The sequence below is a fragment of the Coregonus clupeaformis genome, unplaced genomic scaffold (assembly GCF_020615455.1).
Source record: "Coregonus clupeaformis isolate EN_2021a unplaced genomic scaffold, ASM2061545v1 scaf0071, whole genome shotgun sequence".
NCBI classification, from domain to species: Eukaryota; Metazoa; Chordata; class Actinopteri; order Salmoniformes; family Salmonidae; genus Coregonus; species Coregonus clupeaformis.
Genome location: NW_025533526.1, coordinates 317,585 through 333,348, shown reverse-complemented (window position 1 = coordinate 333,348; position 15,764 = coordinate 317,585). Strand labels below are relative to the sequence as shown.

General features: G+C 44.6%; 1 protein-coding gene across 11 annotated transcripts in view; it reads right to left on the bottom strand.

Moving 5' to 3' along the window:
- Window positions 1-15,764, bottom strand: part of LOC121586009 (adhesion G protein-coupled receptor B1-like) — a 60,404-nt gene that overhangs the window by 8,964 nt on the left and 35,676 nt on the right. For 10 of the 11 annotated variants that reach the window (XM_045213003.1, XM_045213006.1, XM_045213009.1 and 7 more), the window contains 7 exons: window positions 12,120-12,246; window positions 7,320-7,423; window positions 6,941-7,043; window positions 6,592-6,742; window positions 6,334-6,403; window positions 5,811-5,877; window positions 4,174-4,259 (listed from right to left, as the gene is read on the bottom strand). In XM_045213003.1, coding sequence (XP_045068938.1) covers window positions 4,174-4,259; window positions 5,811-5,877; window positions 6,334-6,403; window positions 6,592-6,742; window positions 6,941-7,043; window positions 7,320-7,423; window positions 12,120-12,246 — 708 coding nt within the window. Of the gene's footprint in view, window positions 1-2,674; window positions 2,741-4,173; window positions 4,260-5,810; window positions 5,878-6,333; window positions 6,404-6,591; window positions 6,743-6,940; window positions 7,044-7,319; window positions 7,424-12,119; window positions 12,247-15,764 lie in introns of all 11 variants that reach the window. The other variant, XM_045213008.1, reaches the window with a different exon arrangement.

Below are 15,764 nucleotides of genomic sequence, written 5' to 3'. Positions count from 1 at the left end.
AGATCTTGCGTGGAGCCCCAGATCGAGGGAGATTATCAGTGGTCTTGTATGTCTTCCATTTCCTAATAATTGCTCCCACAGTTGATTTCTTCAAACCAAGCTGCTTACCTATTGCAGATTCAGTCTTCCCAGCCTGGTGCAGGTCTACAATTCTGGTGTCCTTTGACAGCTCTTTGGTCTTGGCCATAGTGGAGTTTGGAGTGTGACTGTTTGAGGTTGTGGACAGGTGTCTTTTATACTGATAACAAGTTCAAACAGGTGCCATTAATACAGGTAACGAGTGGAGGACAGAGGAGCCTCTTAAAGAAGAAGTTACAGGTCTGTGAGAGCCAGAAATCTTGCTTGTTTGTAGGTGACCAAATACTTATTTTCCACCATAATTTGCAAATAAATTCATTAAAAATCCTACAATGTGATTTTCTGGATTTTTTCCCTCAATTTGTCTGTCATAGTTGACGTGTACCTATGATGAAAATTACAGGCCTCTCTCATCTTTTTAAGTGGGAGAACTTGCACAATTGGTGGCTGACTAAATACTTTTTTTCCCCACTGTATGTATGAGTGTGTGTTGCTACATGGCTGTATTAAAACAACACAGAGGATAGACAATGAATTCTAAAGATTTCCTGAGAAGCTGTTCCAGGTTTAATCCTTTCCTTCTTCACTGGTACTGTAATCCACAAATACTGTAGAGAATCATCACAGTTCCCATCTAGCAGTCTATTTCTGTGTCACCCCACTTCTCCAGTGTCTGTGCTGTCATCTAATCTCATCTCATCTCATCACAAAGCCCAGTGTTGCTGTGGCCTGCCTCTCTCTGCCTGGATGCCTGACTGGAAGTAAGAGACACAGTACAATCTCTACAATGCCTCTTCATCATGGATTACATACTGTAGGAGAAATAATACAGCAATAATACACAAGAGGGTATGCGATTACTGCGATTATTATCAGGACGTGACGCAACGATAAACTGTCCATCCATACTTCTACACAATGGCTTGAAAACCGTTTCATTATATTAAAATACCCCCACAAGACAGAGACATCTAGAAGAAACAGAGTTCGAGAAGAACAGTGTCACAAAATGGCCGCTCGCAAAACAACAATTAAACCATAAGAGCCGAGGAAGGAATCGATTCAGTATAGCCGCTGGACAGATGGATTAAAAATCACATTATAAGAAATTACATTTCAAGTAAAAGAGCAACCCCCCGCCATAGGCAGTGATATTAAAAAGCAATCAGTAGCTTTTGAAATACAACACCATTTCCCTTGTCTTTATGATGTGTAGACGACAGAGAGAGTTCAGAGAGAGAGAATGAAGCTGATTAGGAAACACCCATATACTGTACATAGGCACATAGACCTAGACCTGCTCAAATCAAATCCAGGTCTTCAATCAAACAAGCAATACTCTTCAGCTAAATGCTCACTTCATTGTTCTGTCTCAACAATGTGGGTAGCAGTGATTAGATAGGTGATATTCTGTGGTTCCCAGTCGACAAACAAGGGTACAAAGTTTACCCAGTTTACTGGTATTTCTTTCACTAGGAACGTCCACATTTCTTTCACTAGAATCGTCTGTATAGTGACAACTAGGGTTAAAGTAACTGAACAGCAACCTGCTAACACAGTGCTAACACATCCTGGAATGAGGAATGAGGAAACACAACACCACACCAGGTCTGCCTGGATGGCTTTACAGTAGACCTTTCCTTTTCTCTCCTGTCTTGTCCTCTACTCTCCTGTCTGTTTCCATTTTTAGCTTCTAATTTTAGGGGTGGAAGAAAGAGAGAGAGCGCATCAGCAGGCAGCGAGGGTAAATCTAAATTTCTGAGGTGTGAGAGAGCAGGGCTACAGTACGCCGTGCCTAATAAGGCGCATCATCTAGCGATTATTAATTATCTTGATTAAACATGTTAGGTATTGAAAGGCATGCGAGGGGAAAAAGAGACTGACACCCTTCTCTGTTTTCCATGTATCCACTCTACAGTGCCACCCTGCCCCCTCCCCACAGTCCCTCCCCCCTCAGTCCACATACGCATAGTTTGAACCTTGAGGGAGCAGAGGGGGCCCAAACAGTGAGAATAATATCAGAGAATAACATGGTATCCTACTGTGTTGTGTATGCATCCAGTCTTCTGGTGCCACCCCTCCCCCCTCTCCCCTCGGTCCATGCACCATTGATAGCCCAGTGGTCTGCCTGCGCAACCCTAAAACAACCCCCCAGTACCCACTTTGTAATCGAATACAAACCAACACACACGCCAACACACACACTCACACATTTAAACACACACAAACATACACACACCCTATCATATACTACTCTGTGCCATATCCTATACTTCTGTCAGTATTCATTCTGTATCTTAGTAATGTGACTACATTGAACAGAACCATGTATCACAACCGTGTTCTAGATTTTGCACTGCAGTTTATGTCTACAGTTATTCTTTACATTTATTGCTTGTCTAGCTGGTTTTAGATGAAAGCTGGGATATTGATAGCAGGGAAAGTGTGAGGAGGGGGTATTAAGCCAATCAGAGTGTGAGGAGAGATTATTAAGCCAATCAGAGAGCGCTACTGCCAGGGGAAGGATATTTAGTGTGTGGGGTGGGCCGTGACCCAATACAAATCAACAACAGTGTGGGCGGGGTTGATTTTTTACCCAATCAGTGACGAGGTGGAAAGGGGGAGCTGAGATTGAGGTGTTCCTGATTGGAGAGGAGGAGCCCTGAGTGAGAGAGAGGGGGGGATTCTGTGCAAACTCAAACAGAATGTTTCAGACAGCAAAAAACAAACTTGTACAGTTCAAGAATAGTGAGATAGATAATTGCAGAGAGAGGCAAACATGTTGTTCAGAGAAAATAAATACATAAATAAACAACAATTCAGTTGGATGCACTAACAATGGCCAATGAGGGCACAGAACAGCAGCCTGCGAGAAGGGGGGAGCAGGGGTCACCGTGAGGTCAAAGGTCAACCCTGGGGTTATATAGGGACTTAAGATCAAGACCTCTCAACATTGGTGAGTATTGCGCTGCACATGCTACTATCTGTATTAAGTAGTAGTAGTAAGTATAAACAAGGTAGACTTTAAGACAAGTACACATGGTTGAAGTAGGTTGAAAACCTTCCATCCCATCTCAGTACGAGCTTGGAAATGCCCAAATGGCTGAAGTAAAAACCCCATCTCCAACACAACAGATGTATCAGATGGAGTTTGTTTCATATTGTAGTGAGTGGCCTTTTTAAGAAACACAACAGAAAATAAACCAATTTCTATGGCTATAGAGCTAGCATTAGCGGTGTACTATAAATCAAACACATGACATTATGGTGTGCTTTGAGTGATCTCTGAGGTCTCTACTCTATACCCATAGGGCCCCTGCTCCCCTTCCCTAAACAACTAGCAACCAAACTAAATAAAAGAGAAAGATGGATATACAGAAATGTACATTATATAGCAACACCTGCAAATTAAGAGAAGCTGAGTGAACGTGTAAAAGCAACATACAGTATATGGCAGAGTACAATGAAACCAATACAAAAGCCATGAGATGAGCACTGATGCGCCATCTTGTTTCTTAATGGGAGGGTCCGATAACCAGTCCATTCTTTCTCATCTTCCCTTTTCTTATATCTCCCTCCCTCCCTCCCTCCCTCCCAACCCTCCCTCCCTCCCTCCCTCCCTCCCTCCCTCCCTCCCTCCCTCCCTCCCTCCCTCCCTCCCTCCTCTCTTCTTCTATCCCTCTCTGTCAGACCACATCCTCTACAAATCTTCCAATCACTGATCACTGTCTTTCTTATGAAAACATCCACATAATCCTTTCAATTTTTATTTTATCTGCTCCTTTTCATTTCCCCACTCTCACCTCTCGCTGTCTCTCTCTCTCTGCTCTCGCTATATCTCTCCTCCCTCCCTCCTTTCTCTCTCTCCCATACTCCTGTTGTCTGTGCTCCTATTCCCCAACTGTTATCTACCCTGTTTCTAAATTCTGTCATCTAAAGAAATAACTCTTATCAATTTCCTCATCTGACTCTTTCCTAGCTCTTGCGTTCTAGAAGTGAGAGCCAATGGCATCGCTAGCCCCGCCCCCAAGCGTATGCCCCCAGGCTGGTTATTGGTGGACCAGTGAGATGGATGTGTGGTAGGATGAGGCATACCCTGCCCTCTCCTTCAGTTTCATATCAGTAATGCCGTCTTTGGACACCAGTTTGTTAAATACGAGAATCCCGATAACCATGTTAACCTGTCAGAGAGAAAAGAAAGATGTGAACAAAGCAGCCAGATACAGAGAAAAACTCTTAGTCACTCAGACCATATAGCTACAACCACTCTGTCTGTCAGTCTGACATGGAACTACAGAAATGATAGAGTATGATACATGCATGTAAATCATGTCAGTCCCACACATATACACAATAGTTTACATATCAAACCTACAGTATATATAAAGTTGTAACTGCTAAGTGAAGGTAATAACATGTAGTTAGTCAAGTGGTAGCAATATTGCGCATAGGGTCCATTGATGACTATACATGGCTTGCAAAAGTATTCACCCCCTTGGCATTTTTCCTATTTTGTTGCCTTACAACCTGGAATTAAAATTGATTTTTTGGGGGTTTGTATCATTTGATTTACACAACATGCCTACCACTTTGAAGATGCAAACAATTTTTTTGTGTGAAACAAACAAGAAATAAGACAAAAAAAAAAAAGAAAACTTGAGCATGCATAACTATTCTTCCATATAATATAATAATATGCCATTTAGCAGACGCTTTTATCCAAAGCGACTTACAGTCATGCGTGCATACATATTTATTTATTTATTATCTTTTTTTTGTGTATTGGTGGTCCCAGGGATTGAACCCACTACCTTGGCATTACAAGCGCCGTGCTCTACCAGCTGAGCTACAGAGGACCAGTCTCCGACATACCTTTTGGCAAACACCAAACGTGTTTGCTTTTTTTTTCTTTAAGCAATGGCTTTTTTCTGGCCACTCTTCCGTAAAGCCCAGCTCTGTGGAGTGTACGGCTTAAAGTGGTCCTATGGACAGATACTCCAATCTCCGCTGTGGAGCTTTGCAGCTCCTTCAGGGTTATCTTTGGTCTCTTTTTTGCCTCTCTGATTAATGCCCTCCTTGCCTGGTCTGTGAGTTTTGGTGGGCGACCCTCTCTTGGCAGGTTTGTTGTGGTGCCATATTCTTTCCATTTTTTAATAATGGATTTAATGGTGCTCCGTGGGATGTTCAAAGTTTCAGATATTTTTTTATAACCCAACCCTGATCTGTACTTCTCCACAACTTTGTCCCTGACCTGTTTGGAGAGCTCAATGGTCTTCATGGTGCCTCTTGCTTGGTGGTGCCCCTTGCTTAGTGGTGTTGCAGACTCTGGGGCCTTTCAGAACAGGTGTATATATACTGGGATCATGTGACACTTAGATTGCACACAGTTGGACTTTATTTAACTAATTATGTGACTTCTGAAGGTAATTGGTTGCACCAGATCTTATTTAGGGGCTTCATAGCAAAGGGGGTGAATACAGTTATTTTTTTCATTTCACTTCACCAATTTGGACTATTTTGTGTATGTCCATTACATGAAATTCAAATAAAAATCAATTTAAATTACAGGTTGTAATGCAACAAAGTAGGCACTGTAAGTTTATGGTTAGGGCAAGACAAGAGTTACAGTATCTTACATATTTCTATGGCTAAATGTAGGGTTAATCTAAGATCAGTAAAGCAACAATGGTTTCTAAGACAAATAAAGGTTGAGACAGAGAGATAGGAAGTACCAAGACTACAGCAGCAGCCGGTCCCACAAAAGCATAAAGCAGACCACCTTCCAGAGACAGCCAGCAGCTGAGAGAGAAAGAGGAAGAGAGGGAAGAGGTGGAGAGGAAAAAGAGAGGAAGAGAGAGTGACACCCAGAGCAGGTGAGAAGGAAGGAGAAAGATAGATGAAGAGAAAGAAAGGTGGCATGAGAAAAAAAGGATGGAGAAAAACAGATACAAGAAAAGAAGAAAGATGGTGTAAGAAAGAGAGAAAAGGAGGGTAGGGTAGAGTGAGGAGAGGAAGAGGTCAAGTCAGATACCAGGTCACACAAAAACAACCCCCAAGTATAAGGATTCTTTATCACATGTCTTAAATGCTCTTTAAAGATTAGGTAATCCAACATTAGGATTTAGAAGAAGATCGAGTTCTAGAGCTACACAGAAAGAAAGATACAGAGAGAGAGAGACAAAAGGAGAGAGAGAAAAGACACTTGTCTAGACAGAGGGAGACACACAGCAACAATATCAGGGATAGCAGACTCACTAGTTGACGGTGCCATATCCTTTTGCTTTGGTGAAACCCACAGAGATTGCCACAACCAGAGCAGGTAGACCTAAGGAGGAGGGAGAGGGGTCAGTACTGGGTAGGGACGGAACAGACGGACAAACAGATGGACAGACAGAGAAACAGATAAAACTGATCCCAATTTGCTCTGTGCCCCTTGCTCTTGGCCTAACCCTGACCTTTCAGACCGGCTAATGATCTAGCGATGTGGGACAGACAGAGAAACAGCATCCTCACCCCAGCCCAGACACAGGAATCGCTTGCGGATGATGCGGTTCCTCAGCCGGCCAGTCACAGCCATGTATGACTGCCACGCCTCCGTCAGAACCCAACAGAAAGACGACAGGAAGAAGAAATGCAGGAAAGCAGCGACCAGTGTGCAGATCACCTGAGAGATGGAGAGAACACAAGATAGGAAGAGAGGGACAGAGAGTGAGGGAGAAAGAGAAGAAAAGAGGGAGGGTGTGAGGGGGGGTTGAAAGAGGGAACAGGGAAGAGAAGAAGAGATGGAGAGATGTGAGTAAAGGATCTTTACAAGACTTTGAGAGAGCATGTGGTGAGATACAGCTTGTTCATTGGCTCTTACCTTGTTCCTTGTCTGCGTCTGACCAATGAGGATGAGGGCATTGGAGGAGATGATGGAGAGGCAGAAGTTGATGAGGATGACGGAGCGCTCGGAGCGAATGTACCTGAGGAGAAACAACATGTTGAGGGGTCCACACCTTTCCCAACTGACCGTCAACCACCAACAACCACACCCATACTTTCTTCACTTAAACGGTTCAAAAGCTCCAGCCTTTTTACACTATCAAGCAAACCTGAACTGCACAATGCTGGCTCAGATTTAGTCCACTTTGTCCTTTCCAGCACGGTTCAAGCAACTATGGTGGATGCGTAACCAAACCAGCCTAGTACAGCTCAGCTGGGCTTACTGGGCTTACTAACCAGAGTCCAAGTGTTCTCACCTCCAGACCGACACATAGATGATGATGAGGAGCAGCAAGGTGAGAGAGGAGACTCCACAGCCCACCATCAGTGTCACAGAGGGAAGCTGCATTTTATCCATATTCTGCAGGAGACACACATATAGTCAACACACAGACTGTTAGTACTGCAAAGAAATGTAAAGAAGCTGTTTTTTTCATGTTATCATGGAGCAGATTCTTTCTTCCACTCTCCTGGTTCAGGACTGCAAAGCTAAAACAGTATGAGACCCCTCCGCACACACACACACAGACACACAGACATGTGCAGTGCCGTGTACAGAGGTAGGTATAGCTGGTATCTGATAAAGAGAGCTGGAGAGAGGCTGGCAGGCAGGCAGGCTTCTGTTTGGGCCTTGGCTGGATATGGAGAGCAAGGTGATTCCAAGGTGAATCACTACACAGATTCTTAGCTGAAGGCCATGAACCAACGGCAGCTACAAAGCACATTTTGACAGATTAATTGTCAGACTACACTACAGACAGATTCAAACGTTCTACTATGAAACACAGCAAGATAACGCAAACCTCCTCCTGTAAAACCATCGACAACAACAGATCGCCGTCTCCATGTTCCCGCAGCAGCCATTGTCTTAGTTGCCATGGTGATGCAGGATGGGGATGTTGGTGTGGCAGCAGCAGCAGTGAGGGAAGGAAGGCTACAGCATCCCACTTACCCTGTGGCTGCTTTATGCATAAGCGTGTGTGTGTGTTTGTGTGTGTGTATGTGTGTGTGTGTGTATTTCGGACACAATTCCCAGTCTTGACTCATGCATGCTTAGCAGCACTGACTGATGAGTGTTCCCTGCTGTGGCCTGAACAGAGTGAAAGCATCTAGCTGGCAGGCAGTGTATCTATCTGAGGGAGTAGTGCTGCCTGCAGGCTCCCATGCATGACATCCTGGGCCATTCTCCCAACGTAGGCCGGGCGTGTGTGTTGACTGCGTTCTTCAGTATAGCATTATGTGATCTACAGAGCAGTACTAACAGTGAGTCAAGAAGCCCATGTTCAGGAGTGCTGCTTAGTGAAGTGCTGCTTACTCTAGAAGACTAGCTTGATTAAACGTGTAATGTGTTCCAAATGGAAATATGTTCTAAGTGTAGTTGTCTTTGCTAAGGTTTGTTAGAGGTGGTGTTGGGGTGGATATAGGGGGGGGGTTGTCTGATGGGAAGAGATAGCTATGGAGGGAGGGGTGCAGGGGGGAGGGGGTTGTTGAGGTGGTGTTGGAGTACCTAGAGGTGAGATGGAGGTGGAAGGGAGCACAGCAGTCTTATGACAGGGATGGGGGGGCGGGGAGAAGAGGAGGGGGGTCTATTCTATGGTTGTGCATTCCACCCTCAAGCAGAACATAATTGACTGAGTTTATAGTCTGTCTTGTTTCCAGGTTTGATGTGTGCTAGAGGGCCAAATTAATGAAATCCTTTGATTAATCTGCACTGCGGTGAGTTCCCATCTCTCTCTCAGTCTGAAGGAAAAAGATTACGAATGCAGCCGAACGGAACAATGTCAGCTGAGACCGAGTAACTTTTACAGCCCTCTCTGTCTCCACTAATGGCAGCGCAGGGATGTGGGATGTGGGATGTGAATCGCGTACAGTGCAACCGTCTAGTGAGAGAGACAGAGACTTCCCATCCCGAAGAGGCTAGGCTATGTTATCCCAGTGTTGACCTAAAACTGCCTTCAGAAAGGGGGCAGATAACAATGGCTAAATGGTATTCGTGATTTGTATCAATGCAGATATACAGGTATACATATCATAGCATTAACTGCTTTCCAACACCATCAAGGCTTTCTGAGAATCACCATTGACACAGTAGTTCAATGATACCTAGCCTGGGTGTGTCTAGTTTGTAGAGTCAGACTAACAGGCTTTGACCATGACCTTCCACTGAACTCTGTATCTGACTGTATGTGACTCAAACCCAAGTAAGATTGATAGCATCTAAAGAAACATGAATCCATGTATGAGTACTGATGCAGCTACAGCATGAGGACCAACCTCTCTGATATAATGGGAAACACAAAGCTGTTCTGTGGTTCTGTTGAGTTAGTTGATCTATGTCTTACTATCTATAGGCCTAATATGGGTTACATTGTCAAAGGCAGGTCTGTAGGTGTGTGAACTGCGTACTCACAGGCCCATGAGACATTCTAACAAAGACTTGTCTGTCTCTCATAGGGGCAATAAAAACAGCCATACATGTGCCACCCACCCACACACACACACACACACACACACACACACACACACACACACACACACACACACACACACACACACACACACACATTCATTCATTCATCCTATTCCCAAAAACACAAGCCTTCTTCTCTCTGGGCCTGCTGGGTTCAGGTTTGAGCATTTTGATAAGTGCATTTTCTCTCTCTCTCTCTCTCTTTCCTTCTACAGCTTGCAGCTGAGTAGGACTGACTAAACGTGGTAACATTACAGAAGACAGGAGAGGAGAGATGAAGAGAGGGAGTGATAAAGGGGCGGGACAGAGACCTACTATGTGGAGAGAGAGAGAGAGAGAGAGAGAGAGAGAGAGAGAGAGAGAGAGGGAGAGAGAGAGAGAGAGAGAGAGAGAGAGAGAGAGAGAGAGAGAGAGAGAGAGAGAGAGAGAGAGAGAGAGAGAGAGAAAGAAAGCAGCAGAGGAAAAGGATGTGGGAAAATGACTAAGCAGGAGGGAGAGGAAGAGAGAGCCAGCGAGAGGCTGGGTGTTTGTCATTCTGGGGCTGTATGAGGCTAGCTGCAGACAGAGGAGAGGAGAGGAGAGGGGTTGCACCATTCAGAATGTGGCAAGTGTTGCTGCAGGAATAATTAGCTAGCTCCGTAACCATGGCTGTCTCACTAACCCACTAGCATGGCAGGAGGGAGGGAAGAAAGGAGGGAGAAGAAAGAGTGGGGGGGGAAAGGAGTGCCCTTCTCTCCTGGCACAGAGCCAGGTGAATATAATTGCCACAATATGCTTCCCATAGGGCATCTAAAAGCCCCCAGACTGCGACACTGCTGTGAGACGGCCTGTCGAGTGGCCAGGTAGAGAGAGGGATGAATAGAGGTAGACAGATAGAAGGAGGAATAAGGGGGAGGATGACGCTGTGTTCCGGCCAGGGAGAAGCAGCAATCACTTGGGGAGTGCTATTAACACATTACGCTACTATGACTACTACCCATCCCACAGACATACGCCAAATAAACAGTGTGTATGTGTGTGTGTGTGTGTGTGTGTGTGTGTGTGTGTGTGTGTGTGCAGTATGTGTAACCGTATGCATGTGTGCAGCTGTGTGTAATAAGGATAGCGACTGCTTCTGTGTGTGTATAGCAAGTGATGATCTGTAAACATCTTGCAGAGGTGTACAAACACACCAACACCCACACACGCACACGCACACACGCACACGCACACACACACACACACACATACACACACACACTTCCAAGATCATCCCCCCGGCTGAATAATCTTAGCTCTAGGATGGTCGAGGGGAAGACAGAGGGAGTGTGAGAGTGGGAGAAGAGAGAGAGACAGAGATGGAGAAGAGAGAGATACAGAACATCAAACGCACAGCTGCAGATTCTCAGGGCGAAAGACTGCCGTGTTTATTTGCTTTCCTAAGACCCATCAAATAAAGCCTGTCCCTTGCTTGCAGGTGCACATTTCCTCATCCCCATCCCCTTCTTTTGATGTAGCATTTGGGTACCGTCATATAAATACCACATGCATATCTAAAACGGGTAAATGTCGCATCTGTCTGAATATTTTGGCCCAGGAGGAGTAAATAAACAGTATTCCATCCCTCCCTTCATCCATTCCTCCGTTCTTCCCTTCCCTCTATCTAGGCCACACAGCACGATGTGGTGGTGAATTAGTATAGGGTCTTCTACAGCTTTAAGAGCCCCTGGTGCCCATCCATGCTGTTACCAGGGCAACTAGTGAACAACTGCTTCACAGGCAGTTTCCAGTCTAATAATAACTAATCGCACTGAATGAACATTTCCTCACAAAGACAGTACTGGCCTTTTCATCCCCCCTCAGAAACGGGGCCACATTTGAGCAGTTTGAACCATCACTGGAATTCTGCAGGGTTTGGTAAAGGTATTGTCATATTAACACCCCTATTTTTATCCAGTTGGAGTCAAATACTGATTATCTGTGATTTGTTTTGCCCCATTTTATGTACATGCATAATTGGAGGATATTTAGGCAGCATGCCTGGAGCATAGCAGCATTCCAATGGAGACCTGTGCAGGGAAATATTAATTTGTCAAAATGCAGGAATAATATGTTATTATATTACATTGGACAGCGTTCACATGAAATATGCACGGATTCTGAACATGAATACAATTATAATAGCTTATCCATAACCCTAAAATAAATATTCACATAACCTAACAATTTCTCATTCAGCATGTAATGTATGCAAATCAATAGTATAGTAGTCAACACGGTCATTTTGCCGTTGGAATATATCAAGTGGATGTACCTCGACTAAAATGTGTCATTTCGACACAAATCTCCCTTTTCTGTTCGATGGGACGACTTGAAAGATGCCCAAATTCTTTATTTGAGAACACATACAGGCCTTGCTGAATGGCATCTGCACGTCGCAAGCAAGAGAGGGGAGAGAGAGAGGGAGGGAGCGCGCAAGGGCTCTGTTGATACGGAATGGCAATGACGCCCTTTTCCACTAAACCCGGTGAGATACATACACATAACTCACAAGCACCTCGATTCGGATACCCTAACATAAAATAATGAAGGAAGGTGTCGGACTTACCATGTCAGGATTTAGCCGTGCTAAAATGGCGAAGGTAGAGAGTCTGTCACACACGCATTTGGTTCTGAATGAGTCGACAGGCACGGCTCTGCAGCCCCTGGCAGACCACGATCCGAGCAGCGAGGAGCTGCGGGAAAAGAGAGAGAGCGCTGCGGTGAATAAAAACGGGGGGAAAGCGAGTCAAATCCGCCACCACGTTACAGACACCAGCTATTTAATTCCAAATCCCCTTTACATCTCCGCGGTTAGCGAGCAAGAGCGCAGAAAACGCAGTGAAAATGGTGATGAAAGGTTCTCTGTGAGCCAGACGCCGTGCTGCTCAGGTTTCTGCTTGGCCAGGTTATTGCAATATAGAGTGGGAATTCACATATGACCCAAAAATACACAATAGCAATGGGGGTAAAAGTAATAATAATAATTATAATTATAATTATAATTATAAAAACAATCATGCAAATCTAAATTATTATTGTGTCTCATTATTTATCGCTAGATTTAGATTGCCTTATTGGTGGCACAATTTAAAAGCTAAAGAGTTCAGAGATAATGTGTACTTAATATACAATTAATCAGCTGGTCACATTCTTTCTTGTGTGAACACATTTAACAGTACTTCGTGTGACTGTAATGCCATCCTAACTTATATTTACAGGTAAATAGGTTTTTGATGGCCTGGTCTAGGCCTTTTTTGTAACCTACTGGACCATACATCAACAATAAATGCAATTCTAACCCAATAAGAAAGCACTTTAAATACATATGTAGTTAATTGTTCTGTTATATTGTTAACCATTCTTTAGTTGAGCATATTCATCAAAATGTGAATTGTGAATGTTGACCAAACTTCGACAGATATCATGTTTGTCTAAGTCTTATTTACCCTGAATGGACCAGGCTAAATCCACACCACTTTGTCACTCACTGTCCATGGAATCGGCTGAAATTGTCAATCAAAGACTCACAACCACCCGCTTCTACTATAAAGCATTACTGACAATTCTAAAGTTTTAACGTTAGAAAACAATTTTGCTGAACAGCTTAGCATGGAGTTCATGGGGAGCCTTCCCCTCTAGATGTCTTGCTTGTAGGCCTCTTCCGTCATTGAATGGGGCATTCTCAGTGGCCAGTGACGTTGCGTTGCCAGTACACTGTCCACTGCCATGTGGTGCTGAACTCCAGATATCAGAAACCATATTTTCCCGCTATGCATGGTGCTGAAATATCAGATCACAACTATTTCATTGTTGTTTACAACGTCGTACCCTCCACACATGGCTAAGTTACCACACAGCTGTTCTAAAACCCTGACAAAGACAACACGCCAAAACCAGTTGGTTTTAATAATTAAGAAGACTTTCAAGTTATTGTATTGTACTCCTCCAAGAGTGCATGGCTCAGTTTCAGTCCTCTCTTCATATCGGTCTGACTGTGGTGCATAGAGAATGACCCCGATGGTTATTGGTTCCTCATGTCTTAATGGGAGTTGTGTGTTGTGTCTCCCTCCCATGGCACAGTGATGCTGGATGGTACATTGGTGATGTCACACTCCATCCATCTCAAGCGAGCCCTTACATACTCTTCCCAAACATAGTGGTCCCCAAAGGGACTCATCAAGATGGGTGGAACATGGTCTCCTGCAGGGCTCTGGGGCTAGTGGCACCAGAAACACACAGCAGATCCCAGGGTTAACCAACCAACAAACCAACCAAACAGCCTGGGACTGGGTCTCAGCAGACTTGGGTTAAAAAAGTAGTTGTGTTCTTTCCAATACTTGGAAGCATTTAATTCATTCAGTCTGGAGAGCCAGTTGGGCAGGGTTTGAACTTTTTGTTATTTATTCCAGTGGTTCCATTGCACTAGGCAGGCTCGATCAAGAGCAGATTAAGTATTTGAAAGAAAACGAATACTATTTGAACCCAGGTATGTACCTCAGGGCCAAAGACATTTCATCACAACACACCACGGCCTCCAACAGGGTTACCCACAGTGCACCAGGGCCACCTCACAGCAGCCCTCGATAGGGTTACCCATGGTGCATCTGGGTGGAGAGTGCTGAGGGGCGAAACCATGACGAGCAGAGAGAAGAGAGAGAGAGAGAGAGAGAGAGAGAGAGAGAGAGAGCGAAAGAGGTAGTCTTGTAGCCCCAGGAGTAGGCTCAGTGCTAACATTAGCACATCACCCAAACAGAAATCCAATATTATAACTCAGCGCAGAGTCTCTGTGGATGACACGATTAGGCCGCTATCCCAACCACATAGCAAGCCACAGCACCACACACACACATACACACACACACACACACACACACACACACACACACACACACACACACACATACACAGGCCTAGCCACGGGGGATCATTTGGGTAGCGGTCCAGCACTGTGAACGGTCCCTGCCAACAACAGGCCAGGACCACATGAATGAATGGGACAGCAGGGCCTGCCTGACCGCCACAACATCCCAGACATCCCTGGGTTCAAATACTATTTTAAATATTTTAAATACGCTTAGCGTTTGCTCTAGTCTGCCTACAGAGCCAGATGGGTGGGGTTGGCATCTTTTACGACATTTCTATTGCTTCCATTAAGTAAGACAAGATCAATCAAGCCCAGACAAAATTGTTTAGTCTGGTGCTATAACACCCAGCGATGGAAATAATAATAAATAATATATTAACTAAAACCAATAGACAGATTAAAGAAAAGGGGAAGCTAAATTCAATAAGAGACAAACTGTAAAGAGAACAAATAAGATTGTGGGTTTATAAAGAAGTGGAGGTGGGTGAGGAGAGATAAGTTAGGGAGGGTGACTGTGCCAGGTCAGGACCAGGTTGACGTTATCATGAATCTTGCCCTGGAGGCAGAACTGAGTGATTTCCGCTAGATGGGCCAGCTGCAAAGTCAAAATTGGCTACATTGTAAAAAATCATGAAAACAAAAATGAGCTTTTTAGTCTTAATATAAGGTTAGGGTTAGGCATTAGGGTTAGCAGTGTGGTTAAAGTTAACTTAAGGTTAGGGTTAGGTTTAAAATCACATTGTATTACTTTGTGGCTGTGCCAGCTAGTGACCTCTCTGCAGAGCTGCCTCCAGGGCAAGATTCATGACAATAATTGCCAACCTGCAGGCCAGGATGGCAACACTGCTGTTGTTATTGATCCCCCGCCCCAGATTGAAGCGTGATCCCTAGGAGAGAAGACCACCCGTCTCACACCTGCTTGCCTCTCTCTCTCACAGCCCTTATCAACAAGACACCACCATGACAAGGACGCCTTCTCACATTACAATTTATCCCCCAAATATTAACTCATTAATCATAGCGGCTGTCCAAGATGGATTTTAATTTTACTTAGAACATGTCACCCCCCTCCACCTCCCTCGCCTCCCCCTTCTCTCCCCACACTACCCAACAGTGTGTGTGAAGCTAGATTAGATTTTTTTTTGTTCTCTCTCCCTCTCTGCCTCTCTCTCGCTCTGCCGCTCTCTCCATCTTCCTATATCTTCTCTCATCCCTCTTGCTTTCTCTCAACCCTGTCTCTCTCCTCTTCCCTCATTGCTCGCTCATTCTTTCTCTCTCTCTCTCTAGGTCTATATTGACCTGGTCAAACTTTGTTTTATGGCAAAAGAGCGCTCTGTTCTTTGCCTC